The following is a 24,523-nucleotide window of genomic DNA, read 5'->3' on the forward strand; positions in this document are numbered from 1 at the left end:
TAAAAAGCCATGAAAAACCAAAATATTCATCTTCAGTACTTAGGGAATTATAGTACATCTCTATATGCAGCTGATAAAAAGAAATAGGGACAAGTGTGTAGGATGTATCATTAGGTAAATAAAGTAGGCTTGATCTTTATTTATGTGAAAATAGTGAATCATTTAAATATGCTTATAAATGCTTAGCAAAGCTCTAAAAGAACACCCAAGAAACTGGGGCCTGTTAAGTTCACACTTTTACCCTTTCTACCTGGTTGAATTTTTTGCTATGAGCATCTGTTCTTTATCACTTAAAAAAGTCACCTTGTCTTATATCTTGACCACTGAAGCATCCCCACCAAGCGGTCATCCTGGCTGTCCTTAAACACTTCCAGTGATGGAGAACTCACTATCTATTAACTATCAGACAATGTTTTGACAAGACCTCCCAGATGATAATTACTTCTTATTAAGATATGACCTAGATTTCTAGGGGCTAGATCTGTCAATCCCGTCTTGAGGGTCCTGGAGCTGGATGGCACACAAATTTGACAGATAGGTCTTGGTATTTTTTAAGTTTAAAAAAATTATTTTTGAATATATGAACGAAACTAATTGGGGGACATATATCTTCTGGGAAGAGCCTTCAAGATATTAAAGGAAGAGACTAAAAGCCTTTTTAGAATGCCATTTTAAGGAAGATATGAAGAGTGTGTATAACAAAAAAACCTTGTTTTCAAGGAAGCTGATATGTTGTTGATGGGGGTAGGGGGTAACATGCACTCTCAAAGTTAAAGAGCAATACATGAATACAAGCACTGTTACATACCAGAAGAAGAAAAAATCAATAAACGCCAAGTGAACAATGATCTTGACTGGATCCATGGGAATGCTAGGTAGAAGAAATGGTCTTAGTTTGAGTTTTGAGAAATGGGGAGTATGGGCAGGTGGAGGGGATGGGGGCATTTGGCAGTGGAAGGAAATGGCATGAACGGTGATGGGCACTCACAAGGACAGTGGGCATGAGCAGCCTGTCTGGGTAAACGGAGGGTGTTTGGTGGAACCCTCCTTCTTTTTTGAGGATGATGCCCAGGGGGAGAATCATGCCCACACAACATGGCATGGCCCTGGGCCTTCTCGCAGAGCCCCAGCAGCCAGTCCCTATGGACTCACCTGTGGTAGGTCAGCATTCCTGGTTCCATACATGTATGTTTCCTAATGATCCCTTTCACTCAGAAGGACTATGAATGGACAGAATTTTGATTTTGCATTGTGTGAAATGTGGAAAGTAAAGGCAGGAACTAGTTTTGGGATATCCTTTTTATTTATTTAAAAAACTTTTACTTTTTTATATATCAGAAATGAAAAAGCATATAAGTTCAACATGATTTCAAGAACATTGGACTCCACATTTGGGTATCCTTGTGAATACTGTGTGTGGCTATCACTGTCCAGTGCATAATGAAAGAAGAAAAAAAAAACAAAGACTCTTCATTGAAGACACTGTGGGATAATGAGAGTTCTATTAGATTGCATTCATTCGACATCTATGTACAATTCTTTAATGATTGGTCTTCATGCCATACCTTTTAACTAGTTGGTTTTCAGAAAGATTAACCTTTAAAATAGTTGAGCCCAAGTCCACTGTCTTGCTCATTCATATTCTCTCTCTCTCTCTCTCTCTCTCTCTCTCTTCTCTCTCTCTTCTCTCTCTCTCTCTCTCTCTCTCTCTCTCTCTCTCTCTCTCTCTCTCTCTCTCTCTCTCATCCTTTCTCTCATTCACTGTTCACACACAGCAACCGGAAATGACACATTGAAGTGAGTCACCAATATGGCTATGAGTCACCCTATAATTGGGGAAAATTCTGTCCTACTGGGTTGTGCAGCCCCTGTACTCCTGCTCCTAAATATATTGGAAAAACTTGAAACCACTCTGTCCTCGTTCTAGTCTCTCTTACCCACCACATCTTTTTGGTCCCTAAAGTGGGCTGAAATTGTATAATCTTGGCAGGGGTTCTAATCCATCAAGTGGAAAGGCAAGGAAAGGAGAAGAGTGATGCAATTTTGGCAGCCACAAGGTGGCAGTATGAGCCCCTTATTCTTGCCACCCAGAGGGTTATGGCTTTTAAGTGTCCAGACAGACTCCTGAGATGCAATGACACAGACCACAAAGGAACACTATAGCAAGTTTAAATAATATGCTTTTCTTGATAATCCTCTTTTTCTCTAACAAGCACACAATGATATGATAAATATTCAAACACACCCCTGGCATCCCATCCCATCCTCCCCATCAGGAGATTGGAACCAAGAGCCAGGCACACATCTCCTTTCTTCCTCTATTCCTGCAAAATAAAGTTTGTGGGAAGCAGAAATCTGCTTCTATGAGTAAACAAGTCACCTACACTCCAAAATAATCACTGTTTCTGGGGAGGGAGACAGTCAGGCCAGGATAGGTCTTGGTACTGAGTGGGCAGTTGCTCTGCCAGTCCATAGTACCTCTAAGCTGGGGGAAGACAGACCTTGTAATGAAAGGGTGTTTCTTCCATTGGCCTCTGGCCTGCTGCCAGCCTTCTCAGCAGTGGCAGACAGTGCAAGAGTGACGGCAACGTGACTGGAACACAAATAGCTTCTACCAAGTACACAAAAGCTCCTGTAAGCCTTGTAGTGCCATCCTGCCAGGGCCTCAGTGGGATGCAGGTCTGAAGACCCAAACAGGCAGAGCAATGGGCAGAAGCAGCTGCACAAATGACTCTGCAACTTTTACAGTCTGGTTTGGAGACCTTCAGGGAGGTGTGCTTCGGAGGTCTCTTTCAGGATTTCCATTGAGTAGTTTCACTGAAAAGTCCTCTTTCCCACCTTCGGGAAGTCTGAGGTCTAGGAGGCAGATTTACCATTAAAACAAAAAAAAAAAAGGCAAGTAAATGTCTTCTTTTTCCCCAGAATGATTAATTAAAATAAGAGTTCTTTTCTTCGGAGTTTCCTCTTCTCTAATACATCTCCAGTTCTGTCCCAGATGAAGGGTTCTTTTTCCATGGTCAGGGTTCCATCACTTGGCCCATGAAAAGGACTGCTCCTGAGGATGGAAGAATCATAGGAGATGAGAATTCAAAGGAATGGCAAAGCTCACCAAGCTCAAACTTTACAGATGATCTAAGATCCGAGAAGATTAGTGAGATGTCTGGAGTCACAGCTGCTTTGGTGACTAAGCTAGGACTGGGGTCCTGGCACAACACTGTATCTGTGATTGAGCACTGCTTCTGAGGAGAGGAAGTGGGACAGTGTTACAGATTCCTTGCCTAGAGTCCTGGGGTAAGAGGGGGTGTCCACAACCATCTGGTCTGGCACTTGAAATGGGAGAAGTGGAAGGGGGAGGGTGGTGGAGCCCGGTGGGCCTTGGGCTCACCTGTGGGGTTATGCCGCACCACGAAGAGGAAGGGTCTGTCCATGATGATCTCCTCGGGGGCCATTCGGGCTGAGACAGTAATGGCTGGAAGAGATGGGGCAATGTCTTAGAACAGAGGGACGTCGCACTGGTCACAAGTGATCCATTGACATCAGCCTTTTGTCTGACTGCCACACTGGGGGGTGATTTTTAGGAGGATCTGCTGTTCTGCTGGACATGAACCTTAAATCAGGCTCTCTGAGGCCTGATGTCCTCCAGAAGTTTGGTAGGGATCTATCACCTGCTCTCACACAAACAGACATTTATCTAAACCTTTTTGGGGTTTATTGATAAGCAGATTCCTTAAGTTGACTAGCCACCATAGGAACAATCTGGGCTTTCCTGTGGGAGGCCTTTCACATTCAAAAGATCTCAGGAGCCATTGGGTGAGTGATTGAGGTCCCAGGGAACATAAGCCCATTTTCTAGGCTGAGAAACAAGAGTGGGAAAAGGGTAAATAAAAAAAAAAAATAAAAAAATAAAAAAAAAGGAAAGAGTGATGCTCTCTGTACAGGAAGAGAGGCCTTGTGGAGCAGGGCCGAGAGTGGTTTGGGTGCCAGAGTAGCCCTTCCTGGAAGCCTCGGGCTGAGACTCACCAGGCCTCTCTTGAGCCTGACTCACCTGTAGAGGAGGATGCCACTGTGCCTTTCTCATTCACCTTGATCTTCACTTTTTGCAGCGCCTGTGATACGTAGAGAGGCTCTTGATCTGAAACAGAGGTGGATACAAGAGTAGATCAGCCATAGTTCTCAGGGAAAAGCTCCTTTGTCTTCTTAGGGACCCCACGGTCAACCAGGATATGAAAATGAAAGAAAAATCTCTTACCTGAAAAACTTGAGAAGTCCGCCTGGCTTGGACTAAACATGTCTGTCATCCCCAAGTTCTCTAGGGGCTGTCTGAGGTCAACTTCACTCTCTAGAGAGAATCTGTTGAGAGGAGCAGGAAATAGCTTAAGCTCAGGCCACCTCTGGCCACCAGCACTACTTCTCCTAGTCCCCTACCAGGTATCACCCTGGCAGCCTGACAGGATGTGGACTGATGTGAATAGAAGAAGGAGAGCTTGTTTCAAATATGTTTGCAAGGTCTCTCTCCTTGCTGGAGGTTCTAATATTAATAAACATTCTTCTACAGTCCCCCAAACCCCTCAAACCTATGACTAATTACTTTCCTCAAGGCAATAGTTTATTTAGTCTGGCTGGGGGGCCAAGGGCAAATTCTTTGGCAAGGCTGTTTGAACAAAAATCTGGTCTGTAGATTGTGTTTCTGAGAGCTAATCCTGAAGAGGACTCAAACTGCAAGACTTTGGGGTACTCTCTGCTTTCCTTCAGGGCACAACTAATTACTTCAATTTTTAAGAGAGAGAAACAGAGAGAGACATAGAGACAGAGACAGACAACTAACCATCTAAATTCTCCTCTTTCTCAGAGCCTGGCATTATAGTACCTGAAAATTTGGGGTAAGTGTGGTGGAGGCTTCCCTACAATTCTGGAATTACCCAGTCTCAACCTTGTCCACCCTCTTTGCTTCTGCAGAAGCAAAAATCTGCTTTGTTGGAATCTAGCTAGAAGCTGTAGTTCTGGCTGCTCTATCTGCAGAAATGATTCCTTTTGTCTCCATTGTTTGGATGTTGACTTGAGGAAATGGGGGCGGGAGTGAGAGGCATTCATAAAATGATGAAGGCAGATTTAGCCCGCCACCTCCATCATTTCTCTAGCCCTTCCTTTGGCTGGCTTTTGCCAGATACTCAAAGGGTGGTATGTGTGGGAGCATGTCTAGGAAACTCCTCCTTGCCCTCTAGCAGAAACGGGAGGAGGGATGATCAGAAGAATTTTAATCAAACCCAGGCCAGAGTGTTTCCCATCAGCCTTGCACACATGCCTCTGCCCTGCAAACGTCATGTTTGGGAAACTCAACACAGGGATGGTGTTTTTAGGAGAGATGAGAGGCAGGAGATACAGGGGATTAAAGCATTGGTAAATTTAGGAAGAGCAAGGGATGGCTTACTTGGGCAGAACCAGGAGGCGGGGCAGGCGGGTCATATTCCCTTTCCACTGACTGATGAGCTGATCATCCAGAATGTTGATGAGGGCAGAAAGAGGCACCTCTTTTTCATAGGGAGCAGCAATGAACATGCTGAGAGTGTCCCCATGGTAGGGCAATTCCAGAATGTCGTAGTAATGGCCATCAGGGGTAGAAAACTCAGCTGTAAAGACACCAAGATAGTGCATTGAAGATTTCTCCAGGTCTTGTTGATTCTAACCCAGCACTGGTGTTTCGACCAGTTTTCCTGTTCCTTTCACTCTTTATGGCAGCTAGCTCTCTATCCTGGCTTGGAGGCTCCCACACCTACCACTCTCCTAGTCTATGTTTTCATTTCTGTTTCCCTTCCGTTCTGCCAACTCAGTGTCTTCTGGTATCTATTTCTGACCTTCTTTACCTTCACTCCCCTCTTCCCCATACCCAGCTACTAATTCATTCCAATACTCATCTCCTTAATCTCAACTTCCACATAGCCCTTCCTTCAGCAGGGTTTGTGAGCCCCAGGTAATCACACTAGAAACACATGAGGATGAGACAGGGGTCAAGTGCTCAAATGTGAGCCTGAGGGAATTGCTGGATTTCAGCTTCATCTTGCATGAGATAAAGCTACTTTCTGCTGCTCCTAGTGTTTCCTACTTGGGAAGTCTGTTAGTGCTAGCGTATATTCTATGGTTTCCCCTTCCTTGGAGGGGAACACCCAGGGATGAGGTCCAATAGGTGTGGGACTTGGGGAAGGGAGTGTTGTACTTACTGTAGTTGAACTTGTTGGTCTGAGCCATCATGGGCACTGAGATGGTGCTGCCATCGGACTTGTGGAAGAGGCGGTGGTGGGTGCCTGATTCCGGGAAGGGTGTCTTCCAGTGCCCATTGAAATAGAGGGCATTCACCAGCACCAGGCGTGTCAGCTGGTCCACGGTTCCTTCACCAAGTAAGTCGCTGATCATGCCTATGGGAAAACCAGGTGATCATGAGATAAACATTTTTTAAAAATTCTCTTAGATGGTTCCCTTCAGCTCCCAGGGCTCTCATAGATGTGTATCTGTTGAAGCCATCCAATCAGAAGATAGCCTGGAGGTTTAGATGAAAGAATCTGGCTGTTTTCAATCTGTTCCATCTTCTAAAGGGTCTCAGACAACCTCCCAGATCACTGCACTTTCTTGGGCCTGGGATCCTGTCTGGGATCAGATCTGGAAACTTAAGTCTTCCTTTGCTTTGCCCCCTAAGCTGCAGTCTGAAGGACTGTGTATGCTCCTCATGGCTATTACTGTTCTAATAAAATCTCATACTTTTTAGGGATGCCTTTAGAATTGGTTCATGATAAGGCCTAATTATGAAAACTATGATACTTTGATTCTTAAAGGACTTGATCTTCTGTCTACAGAGAAGAGAATGCCCAAAGGGAGAGGTTGGATATTTGGGATTTGTTTCCAAATCCCCTTTTTTGACAGGCCCTTGGGATGGGCCTCCTTTCCCTGCCTACTCACCTTTTGTGTGTCTCTTCACCCAGTCATTGACAATGAACCTGGCTCTTTCCATCTCTGAAAAGTCCACCTGCTTGACTGTGGTCCGGAACAGCCTGAAGAAATAAGGCATGAAGCCTTGGATCAGCTTCAGATCTCGCTGGACGAAGATGGCATCAGCAATGTTGATCTCATCCTTGTTCCACGGCCCCATGAGTTCCTTGTACAGTTGACGAAGAGCAGGGGCTATGCCCTTTTCTATGCCGAGAGAGGAAAGGATACATCAGGCTCCTGTTCAGCCAGCTCTCCCAGCTGGGCCAACTTCCTCCATGAGGGGCCTTACCCTGCCCTTATGGATGGGGCTCCTCTGCTCCTGAAATTGTCTCTGGCTGGAGATTTCTTTCCAGACCTTAATCTCTTCTGCATATCCCTCTTTTCCTTAAAAATCTCAGGCCCTAACCCTTTCTTTGGGTTAAAATATTTCTCTGTTTCTATATTATGAACCCTAAATTTTTTTCTTATAATAATAATAATAATAATAATAAATAATAGCAGCTGTGCTAAGCATTTCATATGCACGGTTCCTTTTAATCCTTACAGCAGTCTTCTGTAGTAGGTACTTTGATTATCCCCATTTTGTAGATGAGGAAACTGAGCTTCAGAAGGGTTAAAGTTATGCAGTTTATTAATAATGCTGAAGCAAGGCTGTTTTATTTCAAATACACTGGCCTGTATATCCCTTGACTGGCCAAGGGCCACCTGACACAGGTATGGTGGGAAGAAGATGTGGTGGTCTCTATAGCATAGCAGTACAGGCATTGGGTGGGCTAAGCTGGAGTCGGCCTTTTTTCTGCTTCTGGTTGGTTACACCCCAGTTCTGTGAAGGCTGCATGAATGCCTGCTTCCTACTCTTCCTTATCTCTTACCTTCAATCTTGAATTGCATTGCCTCTTGGATCTGCTGTCTGGTTTCTCCTCCTGTTGTCAGCTGCAGCATGGCCAGGACCGAGGCCACCCCATAGGGTGAGAAAACCACGTTGCGGTCCTTGGAAGCCTGTGCTACCTGCTGAAACACCTTCACTCCAAAGTCTGTGGCCAGATGGGCCACCGGAGACTGGTGATGGTATGAGGTAGACGCTTCACCGAAGATGAGGGCTAGGCCCAGGGCTAAGCAGGCAAAGACTGGAGACATCTGCATCCTAGAACACATGGGAAAGGACTTGATGAGGGAGTAGTTCTTGAAGAATTGTGAGTGGGGAGGGGAGATGACACCCAAGCCATGGGCCATGCTTCCTATGTTTGCTGCTGGCAGATTCTGCGATCATTGCTTTGGCAGGGTCAACTTAGGGCTGATGTCTGGCAAGATGGGGATAAACAGAGGGAAAACGGGGATCTTGGACAGAGGAGATTCTGCGGAGGGATGTTCTCCACTTTAACCCAAGGTAAGAGATGGAGAGTTTGTTCTTCTCTTACCTGAAGTTCTCAAGGTGCCTTGTGACTGGTGGTTTGTCCTGCTGCTGTTGCTGCTGCTGCTGATTGTGGCGATTTTACTGCTGGAGAAGAGGTGTATCTCTCTTGACAGTGCCCTTGGCCCTGTAGCCAGATGCAGCTGTGCCGTTAAGGAGGCTGTGCCTCCCTTTATACCAGAAGTAGACAGGAAATAGATTAACTCATGGCTCAGCCCCCACCCACTTTCTGGCTCTGGAAGTCTGACTTGCTGAGGCATGTGTGTGCGTGCTGCTATGTGTGTGTACGTGTGTGAGAGGGCTCAGGAACAGTTGAGCAAATTCAAACTGCCTTGGTCCAAGGACTTTCCCTGATTTTGCTGCCCTCTGCTTGAGTCCTTCTTTCATTGAATGTTATGCCATCCTGACCCCTGGCAGTGCCAGATGGCCCCAGATACCCAGTATTTGAGATCACCTTCCCTAGTGCTCAGCCTGAGGAGGAAGAGTTCACATTTCCTCCTTTTCCTTTGGAGAAATGGTTCGCCACAACTTATAAAAGAAGCTAACAATCCTGTGGACTTTTGTCTGCCAGTACTGTCTACCCCATGTGCCGAGCAACCTGGGAAGAATGCCCCTCCTTCCTCTTGGCCACATCCCAGCAGCCACAGGGCACGGAGTGTGCCATGTGATTGTCTGGGTTTTGACTGTTTAGGACATGAACCTGGCAAAGGGCTCCCTCCTGTCTTTCCCTCTTCCCTTCCGAGTGTTGGATGATGCATGGCTGACTCCCCCATGTGTCCAGACTATTTAGGTGCCCCTGAGGGTTCTCTTTTGTGTCAACAGCCCTGTCTGGCAGGTGTTTGAGGTGTACTGGGTGGGTGGTGGAGGCTGAAAGGGACCAGAGGTTACTGGGGTAAAGTCTTGCCAAGGAATTAAGAGCTCAATGTGTAAGTTTCATTTCTCTGAGCTGCCAGCTGTGACTGGGGAGAGTTAAACCTTATCCTTTTCCTCCAGATGCAGACACATGGAGGGCTGGAGCAGTGGGAGTAGGGATAGAAGTGAGGGCATCAATTCCTGGCACGTTTGTGGGTATGTTCTTAGGGCATTGGTTAAAAATGGAAGAGTGACCCAAGAATTCTATAGAAGGGTACTGGGCTAGTACATTTGGGGGCCTGGTGGAGCCAGGTACTCTTGGCTGTGTGACCTGGCTGTTGTGGACAACATCCAGGGGCTGGGTGCCAAGCCAGCACTTGACCTGAGGGTCCACACACTGTCATGCTTTGTGCAGGTGGCGGTGTTCAACTGGGAAGTATCCATGGAGACGGCGATAGCAGATTCACAGGAAGTTAAAGTGGGTGGAAGCATCAGGATGTTTGTTTTGGATTTTTTCAGTAAATGGATACCAAGGGCAACCACAGCTGGATGGCTTTTCCAAGTTTACTCTGCTTCCGCCTTTGTTTTCTCCGTTGCCCCGGGGGAGTCAGGTGTGGATGTAGAGTGGCAGGGAAAAAGGGGTAACCTTGGTTGGAAAGTTAGGATTGCTGACCAGTGTTATAGGACTATTCCCATTTAGCTGGTTCTTGCTGATACTTTCTCTTTTTCTTAGTTGTGGTTCGGAGTCCCTGAAAAAGTAATTAGCCATGAGGTGGAAGCAGTTATCCCTGACCTCTCTTGAGTGGAGACAGAAGTCCAGACCCCTACTCATCTTTTACCCCTACAAATGCCCCCAGTGCCTTGCTTTCCACCCTTGAGGGTAAAAGGGAGACAGGGACCTGGGAGTCTGGACTGGGAGTGCCAAGTCCCAAGCTGGAAGAGCAGAGTGTCGAGACATTGCCTGAAGCAGCTCCTTTGAGGCACTTCGCTGCCTAGTCTCTCCAGTCACTTCAGCTGAGCCTCCTTCCCTTGCTCCTCCTGTTATTCCAGGAGCCTTTGTCCCTTGCCTTGCCAGGCCTTAGGCATAAAAGCCCCTGCTGTTTTCTGTGGATGGCCTGGGACCTGCCAAGACAGCGACCAACTCTGTCCCCACTCTTGGAACTGATGGATAATCCTGATGCCCTTCTAGAAAAGACATTTCGTTCTCAGGCACAGGAGCCTGTGGAGAGGGGAAGGGCAGGGCAGCTTTATGTATTATTGGGGAAGGAGCGGGCACTATACTTTGGAAACAGAAAGGGTGGACTAACTAAGGGGTCTTTTCCCCAACTTGAAGGGACTTGTAGGCATCTGGTAGATGCATATTAGAAACTGAGGCAAAGCCTGGGTCCCATGCCAGAGTTTCTGATGAACTTGGGCCACTGGATGATCTAAACCCAGACTTGACCTTGATCCCTGCCAGTTGTCTCTGTAAAATGGCCTTGCCTCCACCTCGAATGACTTCTGGAGACCTTTCACAAATCAGGGTGCTACCCGACCACCCACTGCCCCCCAGGAGACCTCCTTGCAATGCCTTTCTCAGAATCTAGCCTGACTCAAGTGGCTGTCACTTTCTCTCTTTCCCTGAACCCCAAACTAACAGCCTCAACCCAATCACCAATTTCAAACCTTGACTCTTTTGTAAGGGGTCAAATGGACAGAGTCGGAAAAGTCCCTGCTGTTGAAATAGTTGGATCTCTGATTCCCGGAGAGTCAGAGATAAGAGAGTGAGTTACAGGGTTGTGGATTTCTGGGGGAAGTTCCAGTTCCAGCAAACTGAGAAAGATGTTTTCATCTGCCCCTCAGCAGGTGACTAGACCAGACTCACACTTTCCATGACCGTCATCCTCCATCCGCCATATTCCACAAACCCAGATTCGGTTTGGGCCGTGGGGCCACTGGTCCCGACCTCCGACCCTTCACCTTTTTCCCTCCAGCTGCCCTCTTGCCTGACCTTGGCTCTTCCTCTCTGCTCCTCTGTCACTCTCCCAACACCAGCCACCCTTCCTCTTTTTCACTTTCCCTTTCTTGATCTCTTCTCTTCAACCCACCATCTACCAGGTTATCTCCAATTCTTTCCCCCGGTCTCCTCAAGTCTTGGCCATATGAGCTCTCTTCCCCTTTTCCCACTGTCTTTTTTCTGCTCTCTATGACTCAATCCCTTTTTCCCTCTCCTCTCCTCTTCCAGAATCCCTTTTACAGTCAAATGTTCTGTTCCAAGCCTTCCTGTAGGAAGGAGAGTACTGCCTGCTATCAGTTACACAAGCTCCCTGGAATGTTGGAGCAGGCCTCCTGATTCTTGGTGATTTCACTGGGAGAGCTGAGGGTGGGAGAAGGACAGGGTCCTTCTAACTCACAGCACTATTTCTGTCCTGGTTGCTCTCCAAACAACACGACGCTAAAAATAGTCTGTGTTTGGTCTGGGCTTACTCTGCTCCTTTCATAGGAGTGAGCTGGAGCAAGGCCTGTGTGTCTCAGCCTCTTAAGATCATGGCTATGGGACAGCCTAACAGAAATGAATCTCCCTTGGCCCGTCCAGGACCCTTCCTCACCCTGATGCCATGCCTTACTTACCTTTCTTTTGCTTCCACAACCTCTCCCCTTTCCGTCTTCTCCAGCCCCCACCAGCCATCTCTCTTTAAACTCCCATAACACTAAAACCTCCCTCCTCCAACATAGCCCCTGCTTTCCACAGTTGCTTTTTTCTACATTTGTATATAGTTTCAGGGGCAGGAAGGGTTCTAAGAACTGCTTAACCAGGTCCTCTGAATCTGCAGCTATGGGCCCTGAGGTCCAGAGAGGCTGAATTATGTGTTCGAGGCCACATAGTGTGGGAACAGTGTTCGCTGATTCAGACAGACCCAGCCTGGTCACGGTCTGGCACTTAGCTGGTTGTGTGTCTTTAGGCAAAACTTCTGTGACCCTCAGTTTTCTTATTTATAGATGGGTATGTAGATAGGGATTTATAGATAGGTAGATAATGACTTCCATCCTTCAGGGTTGTTGTAAGGAATAAATGAAGTATTGCCTGTCAATGTCCAACATATTCTAGGCTCTCACTAAGTGGCAGCCACTGTTGGTTGGGGCAGAGCCAGGACAGGAACCTGGGCAGTTTGAGCTGTTAATTTGGTACAACACAAGCTCCTTGTTTTAGGCATTCACTTTTACTTCCCTCATCAATTAGTGGAGTGGATTAAATGCCTGAGAAGTAGAGTAGCTGGTTATTTGCGAGAATGGCTGCCAGCCCCTCTTGTTCATTTCAGGCCAGATCTTTCTGCTTCAACCCCAGTCTTGACATGCTCCCACTGGCCAACTTTGCAGGTTTTAGATACAAGAAGATTTTCCTCTCTGGTGGAAGGGTCACAGGGGAACCTCCACTGACATTTGACACATGTCCTGACCCCTTCAGCATACCAGAAAGTTGGCAGGGAGCTTGTTTTACCAACAGGTAGAAATAGAGCTGAGCTTGGCCTGCTCTTCTAGTCTTAGCCCTCTTGACCCATTCTCTGCCACCATGTATCCTATCTCTTGTTGATTCCCCTATAACACCTCATAACACTTTAACCACTTTTATGTACATCTCCTTGTCTTATAGTCATTTCTATACTCATCCTTAAACTTACTGTGGCCATTGCCAAGTTTTAGCTATCCTTATTTCCAAGAGAGAGGTAAGGGGGCAGTATCCTCTGGCGGGGCGGGGGATGGGGGGTGGGGGGGTGGGGGTGGGGGGCGCGGCTCTCATAATGTCAGTGTTCGGTAAGCACCAGAGACTTACAGACCTCCTTCCCACCCCCAGGCAAGAATGAGCCTCCTCTCTTGGGGTAAAGAGACAGAGGGAGTGAATGGGGCCCAGTATGGCCACAGGGGGAAGTTTGGGGTGGGGAAGGGTGGAGTGTATGGTTTCTGGGGTCAGTATGACCACAGAGCCTGATGGTGTCAGCCAGAATGGGGCAATGCAGGCCTCAGGGCACCCAGAGGCCACCCTGCTCGGATTCTGTCTCTTATTTCACTTCTCTTCACCTATGTCTCTGATTCTAACTCTGTTTCACTTCTCTCATGTTTATCAGAACTTGTTCCTCATTCTCTACATTCCTGAATCTCCTTTTATAACTTTGTTTTATTTTACCAGGCTGTTATGTGAATCTTGGTTTCTTCAAAATGGTAAAATATTTATTGATAATTAACACTCAGTGGTGTGATTCAGAAAAATATAAACTTTTTTTTTTTCCCTGAACATACGTACTTACTGAGACAGAAGTGTATGTACATGTAATAATTAGATAAAAACGTAAAACTGTATGCTACATTGTAAGACTTAGGCTGTCAGGGTGTAGGTAGAGGGAAGTCTTCCTGGAGGAAGAGGGGCTAATGCTGAGTTAGGAGGAAGAGTCAGGGTGGTCTCAGCAGAGAAGCGGAGGGCAACATGGAGGAGGTTGATGAGGGAAGCACAGAGCCCAGGAGGGGAAGGGATTAAAACAGGCACTCCTATCTTCTGTCTACCTGTTTTCATCTCTAGGGAGGAATCTTTCCCCTTTTGCCTGAAGCATCCCATCTCCATCTTGCTCTCTTCGTGGGTTTTCGTGTCACAGGTCTCTGTGTTTTCTCTATTCTCTTCCCATCTCCTTGAAATGCATATTCTTGTTCTAGGTCTGGATCCTGACTCTAGATACAACCAGTGTACTGAACTGGGCAGGAGCCCAGAAAGACAATGACCCCGGGTCAGTGGGGGACCATTGAGGGGACTTGTGGGTGGTGGAGGTCCCAGGGATGAAGCAGCCTGGTGATGCAGCTCAGATGGAATTTGCCACTGGAGAGCCAGGGACTGCTTCTTCTTCCTTACACCCTCACCATGAGGAAGCAGGCCCTCTCTGCATGTCTCTTTATCTGAATCACCCTGACCTACCTCAGCTGGCTTGGCTGATGGTAACACAGTTGGGCCGCTGGCTTGCTGTGATCGACTGTGCCCTTCATGTAGTTTTAGGCTGTAAGGGCTGGGGAGGTTGGGTATAAGGTGTGAGAAAAAGGGAGCAGGAGGACCTTAGCCTGGTCAGGAAGGTCATGGGGACAGCTGTCTTCCCCTCATCCTCCAACACAGCTGTTCCTGGAGCAGTTTCTTTGGGGGCTCTTCTGGGCTGGGTTTGATGTGACATTCAGAGATGTGGAGGGTAGACTGCAGTCACTGTCCTAAGCAGATCCTCCACCCCTTTGCAGGCTGGAGGCCACATGTAAGGACTTTCCCAACTCTGCCCACTCCCACTTCCTCATCTCCTATTTCCTGTGCCCACTCCTTTCTCCAGAGGACCCAGATCCTCCTCGTCACTGCCTTCTGCCCTGTGTGTCCCCACTGCTGCCTCCTTCCCCTGATGTCAGAGAGCCCACCCTGATTAGGAAAGGCAGCCCAAGGAGACCTACTACCTCCACAGAAGATCGCCTTTCCCTTCCTGCCAAATATTCAATCAGACCTGCGTGCTGAGTTGAATGGGTTTGCTCTCAACACAGGATCCTCTCATGGTCATCCCTGTGACCAGACAGTCCTGGCTCCAGTTACCAGGGTGGCTATGAGCAAATCACCTTATCTTCCTAGAGCCTCAGTCTCCTCAGACAGATGCCACTGGTCTGATTAAGAGGTTTACTGTAGAAAGAGGCAGACGTAGCCTGAGGACTAGCAGGAAACTCTGGATGACTTCCTTTATAACCCTGAGCCTCAGTCTTCTCTTCTGCAAAATGAGGAAAATGATGCTATGTCTGTAGCAATGTTAAGATCAAAGGATAGCATGAATGAAATGAACAACTGTATGTATCTATAGAAAGAAAGTGATCAGAAATTTCAGCTGACTTTAAAAAAATTTTTTTCTTTGTGTCTTCTCTTGAGCTCCTTGGTTTCCTGAGGGTAGAGATAGGGACTCCTGTCCTAGAGAAGTGTTAGCTAATCAGGTCATCAGGTAAGGAACCCCAGACACTCATCAGATAGGGCTGGGCAGGGTCTGTGCTGGGGCAAGGAAGGCCGTCATGGGCTCTGGCTCATGTGGTACTGTGGATGCCTGGTAAAAGCTTTAGCACCATGTTAAAGCAGATGCTCAAGTCTAGCAATGCCTGCTCCCTCTCTTGTTCCCAGAACCCAGAATTACAACATGTCCTCCTCCTGAGTCCTTTGCTTGAGAGGGGGGCTTGCTGTGTCCCTCTCCCCCTCTGTGTCAGGAACTAATAGGGCTGTATGAGTAAAGGCTGATGCAGACAGAAGGAGTAACTGTTAATCACATTGCAGTTCTGCCTTGGGGGGCTATTGGGGGAGGGGGCTGGGGCTTTTGGGGTGAGGGAAGCTGAGGTGGCAGATATGAGGCAGTTCACACCCAACAAAGGGCTCTGGGTCTGGAAGGGCAGGCTGACCTGGGGTGCATTTAACAATCCAGAAATGAGACTTGAGCTATCTCCTGGAGCTGGCGTGTGATCTAGGGCCTAGTACAGGAGAGGGAAGCCAACCCCCTCACACTTGCCCCTTCTCCCCACCTTGCTCAAACCGACAGGAAGTGCCATGGGCAGGGGAGTTGGCACAGGGTGAGCAGTCCTGCCCACCATCCCTTGCCCTGTGACCACATTAGAAAATGGCCTCAATCTTGGCTTGTCCGGGCTCCTTGCCCTCCTTAGCACCAAGTGGGCCTTGCACAAATCTAGGAAGAAATTAATTGAGGGGTGCGAAGTCCAAAGTTGTGGGGTGTGTCCCCATTCGAGTGGAACTTCCTCGCGTGTCCACCCTGGGCTGGCTTTCTGAGCTCACGCTGCCCCACTGCGCATACTACAGGCCCCACAGAGAAGTCCCCAAGGCTCTGACCAAAGAGGAACATTAGCTTCCCACTTCCTGCTTCCACTCGTTGCTGTCCTCAGCCCCTGTCTCTCCATGAATAGTTGAGGTCCTGGCTGGTGGCCAGCACTGTCTGGACAGGAGGAAACCGGGATGTGAGGAATGGCAGTGGCGGCAATGGTAAGAGTTACACAGAACACTGAGTCCTCAAGAGCAGAAATTCCACCGGAAAGAAAACAATGCTCAGGAGAGAGAGTCACGGTCCAAAGAGTAAGGGGGCAAGGAGAAAGACAGGGCCTTCCTGTCCCAAGCAGATAAACAACCCTAGCTTGGGGAAACTCCATCATGAACTATCTTCCAGATATGAACACCACAGTGGCAAGGTGGGGGTCTAGGCACTACTTGAGAACAAGTGGGAGAAATGGTCCCCTGCCCCCTTTCTGGCCTCCTAAAGCAGATGAGCTTGTAGGAGGGAAAAGAAAGGGTCTTCTGCCAGGTTCAGGAGGATCACAGGGAGCCTAAGGGCAGAACCGAAGGAACATCTGGCAAAGAAGCCTAGCTATGCTGAGGCTGGTACAGCCACAGCCCCCAGATGGCCAGTTGGCCACCAAAAAACAAGTAATATAACTCTAGGTTCTAGGGCAGGTTCTAGGGGCACAGAAGCTGAAGCCTGTGGGAGCCAGGTCAGAGAAGAGGCCTTTCCGGGGTCCCCCACTATGCCTTGTGCCAGAGGGAAAGTTCTTTCCCCTTACAGGGTCCAGAAGAAGTCTCCATCTGGAAGGGACAGAAAGAAACACCGCGACAGGGTTGCAGTGCCCCTTCCAGCCTCCCAGGCTAGTAATGCTGGAGGAAGGATGGATGCCGAGCATCTAAAAACCCGTGCTAGGCAGTCTGGATCTGTGTTGCCCCTGTTAATATAACGTATTTAGGCAATTTTTGATCTGCGAATTCATTCATTTCTAAGGTGTTGGGGTCTGCATTTCTAAGGTGAAAACTCTAAACTTTTCCTTAGAGTTTTAGGTAAAGCTTCCTTCCCAAACTTTCCAAGATATATGGAGCAGTTGCTGCCTGCCAGGCCCTGTAAGGATAATATACTCATGATCTCGGTTCATTCTCCTACAGCTCAGGGATGTAGAGTGGCACTGTCCCCATTCTACAGATTAGGAAACAGGCACACAGATAAGTCGAGATTCTTGCTCAAGGTCACTCAGCTAACGAGAGAGGCTGGCTCCAGTGCCACCAGCTCTTAACTAGCCTCCACTCTGTTTTTCAGTGCCTTGCTCTCCCCCTGAATGCCTGTCCCCCTAATCCCCCAACCCAGGAGAGGTCCTGGTCCTTCCCCCACTGTGTGTTCTACTGCTCCCCTTCCCATGCTGACTCATTCTGTCAGAACTCTTTTGATCAAAGCCTTGTCCCCTCTATACTTCCAAATCCGCTGCTAAGCAAGGAATGAATTCCAACTCAGGCTTTAACTATTTACTGCTTTAAACCCTCTCAAGTCATGCTCACTTTAGAATTGTGACATTCTGTGCCTTGCTCCCGTAGTTTTCAGCCCAAGTGCACACTAGACTCACGCAAACGCTTTTGACAAATCCTGAGACTCAGGCCCACCTCTAATGACTTGAATCTTGAATTGGAATTCTGGGATACTGGTTTGATTTTGTTTTAACTAGCTCTTCTGAGATTAAGTAGGTCCTTAGACCAGTTGAGCAAGCGATGTGGACTTTCAAGCACCTGCCTGTCATGGGGCTGCTATTGGAGTCAGGGATTCTCTTATCATACTAGGAGTCTACCTGACTGGCTGAGACTGGCCAGTGGTTCCTTGAGGCCTTGAGCCTGGGTCACCTGCTGACAGGGAGCTACAATCTCTGACGGTGGGTGGAGGAGGAGGACACGCCTGGCTGCCCTTTGACCCATTTGCTCAATGAGCAGTTTTTGTGCACGGTTCATGTCTGTGGGTTGGTTTTCTGCTGACCCTGGACTTTAGGCAGGGCTCTGAGATGGTTAGAAAAGGAGGAGCTGTTTTCACCTTCAGGATGGGAGGAGCCAGAACATGCCTTGAATGCCTCGAAAGAGCTGCAGGTGAAACGCGCAGGATGGCTCCCTGTGGGAGCTGGCCCATGAGAGAGACCTGGAAGAATGATGGTCTTATCAAAAATCGTCATCTGCAAGCATTCCTGGAGAGCTGCTTTTATTGCGTTTTGTGCCAGTGGAGCACATAGAGATGCTCGGGCTAGAGATGATGGCTCTGGCCCTGGAGGGACTTAGGGCCCTGTTCCAGAAAAACACAGAGGTTTATAAGGATAAGAAGTTCCAAAGCAGATTGTGCCAAATGCCTCTTGAGTGACACATGAGATCAGGCATCCAGCCAAGGAATGTCTGAGGCATGAGTCAGGTGGAGAAAAGTCTAGAGACCTGGCTTTGGGGATGGGGCAGAGGGGTGTGGGGATGACAGAAGGGGAGGATGTGTCAGCCTGGAGAAGCAGAGTGGTATAGGGAGAAGTCATGTGGGGAGAAAGGCCTGGAAATGCAGAACACTGAAAGGCGGGCCCAGGGATTTACTCTGTGTGTGGGAGCCTGGAGGAGCTTCCTAGCTCATCATGCATTTGCCTGGACCTGCTCTCTTAGTCAGTCCCTGTGCCGGGTGCTCCTGCCCCTGCAGTTTGGGGGCGGTGATGAGGTCCCCGTTATTCACAGCCTGAACCGACAGCTGGCTCCCTCAGGCCCACTCCCTCTTCCCTAGGGTGCAGTTCAGCACCCTATAGGGTTAGCCTCAGACCCAGACAGCCTTGGTCACGCCAGGGTCAGCAGGAGCTCCCTCCCTCTGAGTCCTCAGCCCCACACTGACCAGCTCTGTCAAAGGATCAGGCAGTTTCAGAAAGCAGAAGGGCAGTTGTCTTATTTCCAAGGTGTAGTTCCTGTCTGTGGAAGGGACACCAGTGGCTTTGGAGTCTTGGAAATTTGGGAGCCCCCTTCTCATTCTGAGCTCCTACTTTAGACTAGTACTAATGGAAACCATTCTGTTTTGGCAGCATCTAGTGTTTGGTACCTGAACTAAACTCCCAAAATGGGCTCAGGGGACATTTGTCTTCAAGTTCTCATTCTTTTGGGAACTGATACGCCAAATTCCATTTAGTTCTTGTTTGCTGATGGTGGTAGCTTACTTAGGGAAATGGGGGTGGAGGAGGGAGGCAGCAGCCGAGCCAAGATGGAAAGCCCCTGACTCGGGAACTCCCTGTTAGTACTTCTGAGAAATCTTGAGGGGCTTGGAGCTAAGGAGAAAGGTTGTTGTGTCTAGGACACTAGGCTGGTTTCCAAGCTGAATCAGGCATGTGATCCACAGCAGGTGGAAGGCCTAGGCCTGTCCCTCCTGGTCTGGGCGGGAGTCTTCCTGCCCTCTCTCTCTGACAGGAGTTTCCTGTCGGGCTGACTTAGCTCTGCTGTGGGACAAGAGTGTGTGTTGTATATGTGTTTGGGAGAGTGGAGCAAGATGCCACTGGTTTCTCAACAAGCCCAGTTTATGTGTGAGATCAGCAGAAGCAGTGTGAGTGAAAGAGTGAACTTCCCATATGAACCGGGAAGGCGTTCATGTGGGACCGGGGTCTTGATCTGGCATATCTGTCCTTCCTCCAGCTACACTGATTTGATTTTTGGTTTTCCAACCCATCTCTTGCCCTTGGAATGTGCCACGTCCCCTGCTTTTCTTATGTCAGTCAGCTGTTCACAGAGCTTCACAGGGTGGCTTAGATTTCACCTTTCCCCCAAAGCCTTCCCAGACTACTTAAGGCCCCCCAAGCAGTCTCTTTTCTGAACTTGAACACTCTCACAATCTGACCCACACAGTCAGACACACTGTTTAATCCTGGATTGTCTTTTGACTGTTCATTTTGTTTTCCCTGTGGGGTTGTATGCCATTTAGGGGTAGGAGCTGTCTGGGTCTACACTTTCCTCCTGTGTCCCCTAATACTGCCCCATGTGGGTGGAACTCAGGCCTGATAGCTATGTGCCTTGAAGTTAACATCACCTTCTGAGAATTCAATTAAGAAGAAACCCAGTTTAGGAGAGGATATCAGCCCTCTGTAGAAATTACCTGGGAGATTGTCTGTCTCTGACTATTCCAAATCCAATTAAGGAGTCCTGGGTGAAACCTCAGAGGGAAAGTTAAGTTTGTGATTGCATTTTATCGAAGCAACTGCATCGTCTTCTGCCTGATGGAAAATGCTAACACAGGGGAAATCTCCTCCTCATTATAAAGGGGGCATCCTGGAAGACCCAACTTGGTGCTTTGCTGGAGAGTTGGTGCCCTGTCCTGGAAACATCTGGTGCTGGGCTATGGAACAGGTGTGTCCCGAGGTGGCACGGATGCCTCAGGCTGTCTTCCGGCCATTAGATCATCCAAGGCCCTGGCCTCGTTCTGATTCCACACTTGATAATTACATTCTGAGGTCCCCAGGAGAGTTGTGTCCCCATGCCTGGGGACTGTGGCTCTGTAAATTATTAAGCTGTCGTTATGGTTTAGTATGCTATTGTTTGTGTCTCCAGTTCATGTTAGGCCATCCTGAGATTGATTTGTCAATGATGTGCACATGTAGTCAAGAACCAGGTTCTGGGCTGTGATGAAGAACCACGATAAAGCCACCTCATCTGGGTGACCATCCACCTTCCCCAGCTGGCCATGTCATCCCCTCACACTTTTATACTTGCTGTTTGCATTGGTTACTTAAAGGCAGTGTCCAATAAATACTTTCTGCATGGTGGACTGATTGATTGATGCACAGGGCAGAGGGAAACAGCCCAACCCAGGTGTTTAGTCTCCAGAAGGCATGGGGAGAAGGCTCATGGTCCCAGGGGCAAGGGGAGGAATGAATGAGTAGATGTTGACTGAACTCTCCAATGTGCCAAGCATTGAGTACATATACATTCTTTATCTCATTTATTCATCCCAGAAGCCTGTGGTGTATCTTACTGTATCCATTTTACAGATGAGGAACAGAGGTTCAGAGAGGTTAAGTAACATATGCAGAGGTCACCTGGTGAGTGAGTGGTGGAGCTGGGATTAAATGTAGCTCTCCTCACCCTGAATCCCTTTCTTAGGGATGTTGGGTTAGAGGGAGGAAGGACCCAAGAGGGAAGGCACATATACCTTCTTCTTTTTTCTTTTCTTTTCTTTTTTTGCATTTGGCACCAAGAATTTTATTTTATTTTATTTTTAACATTATATATATATATAAATATAAATATATATAAATAAATATATATATTTATATTTATATTTTCCCCCCTCCTCCTTCCCTTCTGATCACATATGCCTTCTGTGTTAGAAAAGGGGCTTCTGGGTTGAGAGATGGACAGGGCATGGAGGCCTTCCTGGAGAGTGCTCTGCTCCTAGCCCATGCCCAGCATTTGCCGTTCAGAGACAGACTTGGCAGCTGGGGTCCTTGGCTTAGGATTAAACAGTAGGAAATGAGCTTTAGGGAAATTCCAGTCTTTATTCTTCACTGAGGCAAAGGCTGGCATGATGCCCTGCCTAAGAACACTCTTATAGCCTGTCTTCCACCCCCATGTGCTTACAGATCACAGAGATACTCCCCTCATCTAAACACCAGCGCAGATGCCCAGCCCTAGCCACGGGCAGAAACCCCGTGAGTGAGGTGTGGCACTGTTTCTCCAACATCTGGGCACAGATTCTCCCTGACAAACCCCAATCCAGCTTCCGCCTCTCCAGGCAACACACTTACAGCTGTTGTTCAGACATCCCAGCTTCCTTGTCTGCCTCTCTCACTGCCTCTCCAAGCTCTTGGATGGAGACATATGGCACTGTGTGTCCTGAGCATGGACATGTGTGCCTCGAGTCTCTGCAGCCCTCCCTCTGCTCTGATGTTCTTGGGTCTCCATTCTTTTCTCCAGGGATTATATAGGAGCAAATGCCTGGAGAGATGTCAGCACCAGCTGTTGCCAGTGCCTCTGCACCACTCCTTGGCCAGGCGCTGCACATGAAGCCTTACGGGGGAAGACATCCCCCCACCCGTCATCTTTGTGATAATACTTTTTTTTTTCTCTAATCTCCCTTCCTACCAACTTCCTGCATAATCCCATTCCACCCTCCAAAAAATGTATCTGCCCTGAAACGCAGCATCTCTTCAGATGGAAAGGCTTTTCCTGGCAGGAAGACTTTGGAAGCCTGGAGGCAGAGAAGGGGATTGGGTAGCTTGGGCCTGGCTCTCCTTCCCTGGTCCTACTGAGCCAGCCTGGCAACGAGACAGTGTCTTGAAGCTCTCATGCCTTGCGGTGGGCAGGGCCCTTCCTATGTTCTAGCTTAGCTCCAGGCAGCAGGAAACCCACATAAAAGAGATCTGGGGAGTTCAGCCTTCCCCTAGATTGGGCCTGGCAGCCCCCCCGCCCCCATGCAGTCTGTAGGGTGGCAGGGAGAGAATGCCATGGCTTCTGCCTGGCTCCACAAGGCCCAGGCAAGGAGAACCAGGCCCTGGTTCCCAGATCCTGTTCTCTGCCCCTAGGCCTCCAAAATTCTCTCACCAGGAAACGTCTTTCCAGATGAGGAAAAGCTACACTTGGAGGCAGAGCTACCTTTTGGGAGTATAATGGGTCGTGTGGGAAGTTGGTGGGGAGGAAGATAAAGAAAAAAATCAGCCAACAAAGATGACGTGGGGTGTGGCTTCCTCAGAAGGCCTCATGGGCAGTGCCTAGGCAAGGAGTGGTGAAGAGTTGGCCCCGGGAGGGTGACAACTGGTGCTGACCTCTGTCCAGCCACTTGCCCAGCTCCTGGCAATCTTGCTCATGTTACATAATCTCTCTAACCTCACCTTCCTCACCTTTAAACCAGGGATGATAGTAGCATCTGCCTCTTAGAACTGTTGAGTGCACTAATTGAGATGATACATGGAAAGTACATAGCAGGTAGAAAGGGGCCTGGCTCAGAGTAAATGCTCAACAGATACCACAACTCACCCATTCAGTTATTCACTCCTTCATTCAATTTGTACTTTTTCCTAAGCACTATTCTAAGGGTGTATGAAAACAGGCCAAACGTCCTGTCCTTCTGGGGCTTGCATTCTACCTAGAGTGGATAATAAGGGAGGAAGCAAGTAATAAACAGCATAAATAATTAAATGAAATAGGATGTCAGAAGCTTAAAGTGTTATGGAAAAGAGAAAGAGTACAGCAGAGTGAGATTACCACCTTTTTTTTCCAGAATTTGAGTAACTTCACTCTTATTCATGTCTCCCCTCTAAGGAACAGGATTAACCTTGTTGTCTCAGGCCGCACTGGTGACAGAGCTGCCGACTCCTCCCAATGCTGTGCCCGACAGGAAGGACAGTGACTCGGTTTTAGCACAGATTCACTCATTTGTTCCTTCAACCAACAGATGTTTATGGAACACCTGATTATGGAATGCTCAACGTGAATCAGAAGTTCTTGTCCTGAAGAGTTTTGCAGGTGAGGAAAGACCTGCGTGTGAATGATCTAAGTGAGAAAGTGATCAGGCCTCAGAGAAGGCCAGGCAGGCACTGGTACAGAGAAGCAGGCAGTGTGTGACCTGCATGTTGACCCACGGGGCCGGCCTTGCCCTGGACTCGGGGCCATCTCACCACAGCTTGCTTTGGCTGCTTTCTTCTGGTAAGTTAGTAGAGTGCCCTAACTTAGTGTCATAGGGAAGGAAAATATGCATTGTTATTTCCTAGGGGACAGAGATATTTTCTGGCTTGGCCTTTGAGCAAAATCAAGACCTGAGATCCCTATCCCACCCCACCCATCCAACAATGGAGACAAGTGCTGTGACCGTCTGTCCAGTCGTGTGCCCAGCCTATGACTTGTCCCTGTCTCTCTACTCCTACAGCGTGGCCTCCGCTGCCCTTATTTAAAGGCCAGTCTGACCCTTGCAGAGCAGTGAGCAGGAGAGAGGCCTGTATTGTCTACAGATGTGGCATCTATCTTGCTGCAGACCCCAAGGATGTGGGAAAAGAAGGTGGCCCTGACAGTTCTCTGGGGCTGTGATTTCTTGAATGCAAAGGAGAGACCTAGGTCTGAGGGAGGAGGCGTGGCCATATGGCTAGGAAACCGAGGCAGTGTGTGTTTCTGACCACAGAAGCAGATGTTCCGCCTTGGGGTTTAGAGCTGGGAACAGGCCGTTCTCCCCACAGCCACCACTCACATGGACCAAGGCGATCTCTCCTGTGCTCGGCCCCCTCAGCTGCTGAGTCATGCTCCCTGGGGTTCGCAGAGGCGCCGCTCCAAAGCCAGGCTGAGTCATTAGATGATGAATTGTGGAATTCTTATTTAGGCTGTCACCACAGCAGCAGTGGGCTCTGATCCCCCACCCCCTGCTCCCCCACCAAGCCTCTCAAAATACTCTCTCCTCGCTTGTCATTTATTTTTCATCTTGGGGGGGGCCCTGACAGTAAGCATGAGACAGCAGTGGCATGCATGGG

The 24,523-nt window shown here is 48.4% G+C and overlaps 1 protein-coding gene and 1 long non-coding RNA gene across 2 annotated transcripts in view; one reads left to right on the plus strand and one right to left on the minus strand.

The window, feature by feature from the left end:
• The window catches only part of LOC107503032, a 52,990-nt gene that overhangs the window by 4,297 nt on the left and 24,170 nt on the right, over window positions 1-24,523 (plus strand). The window contains exon 2 of the long non-coding RNA XR_004952433.1: window positions 23,461-23,531. This is a non-coding gene — a long non-coding RNA (uncharacterized LOC107503032). The remainder of the gene's footprint in view (window positions 1-23,460; window positions 23,532-24,523) is intronic.
• On the minus strand, window positions 1,282-8,551 carry SERPINE1 (serpin family E member 1). Its single transcript, XM_016146489.2, has 9 exons — window positions 8,397-8,551; window positions 7,851-8,122; window positions 6,949-7,182; window positions 6,216-6,410; window positions 5,429-5,627; window positions 4,250-4,350; window positions 4,046-4,132; window positions 3,386-3,469; window positions 1,282-3,055 (listed from the first exon to the last, which is right to left on the minus strand). Exons 2-9 carry the CDS (start codon window positions 8,119-8,121, stop codon window positions 3,018-3,020), a joined length of 1,209 nt encoding a protein of 402 aa, XP_016001975.1. The 5' UTR covers window position 8,122; window positions 8,397-8,551; the 3' UTR covers window positions 1,282-3,017.

Source organism: Rousettus aegyptiacus, unplaced genomic scaffold (genome assembly GCF_014176215.1).
Source record: "Rousettus aegyptiacus isolate mRouAeg1 unplaced genomic scaffold, mRouAeg1.p scaffold_m13_p_8, whole genome shotgun sequence".
NCBI lineage: Eukaryota > Metazoa > Chordata > Mammalia > Chiroptera > Pteropodidae > Rousettus > Rousettus aegyptiacus.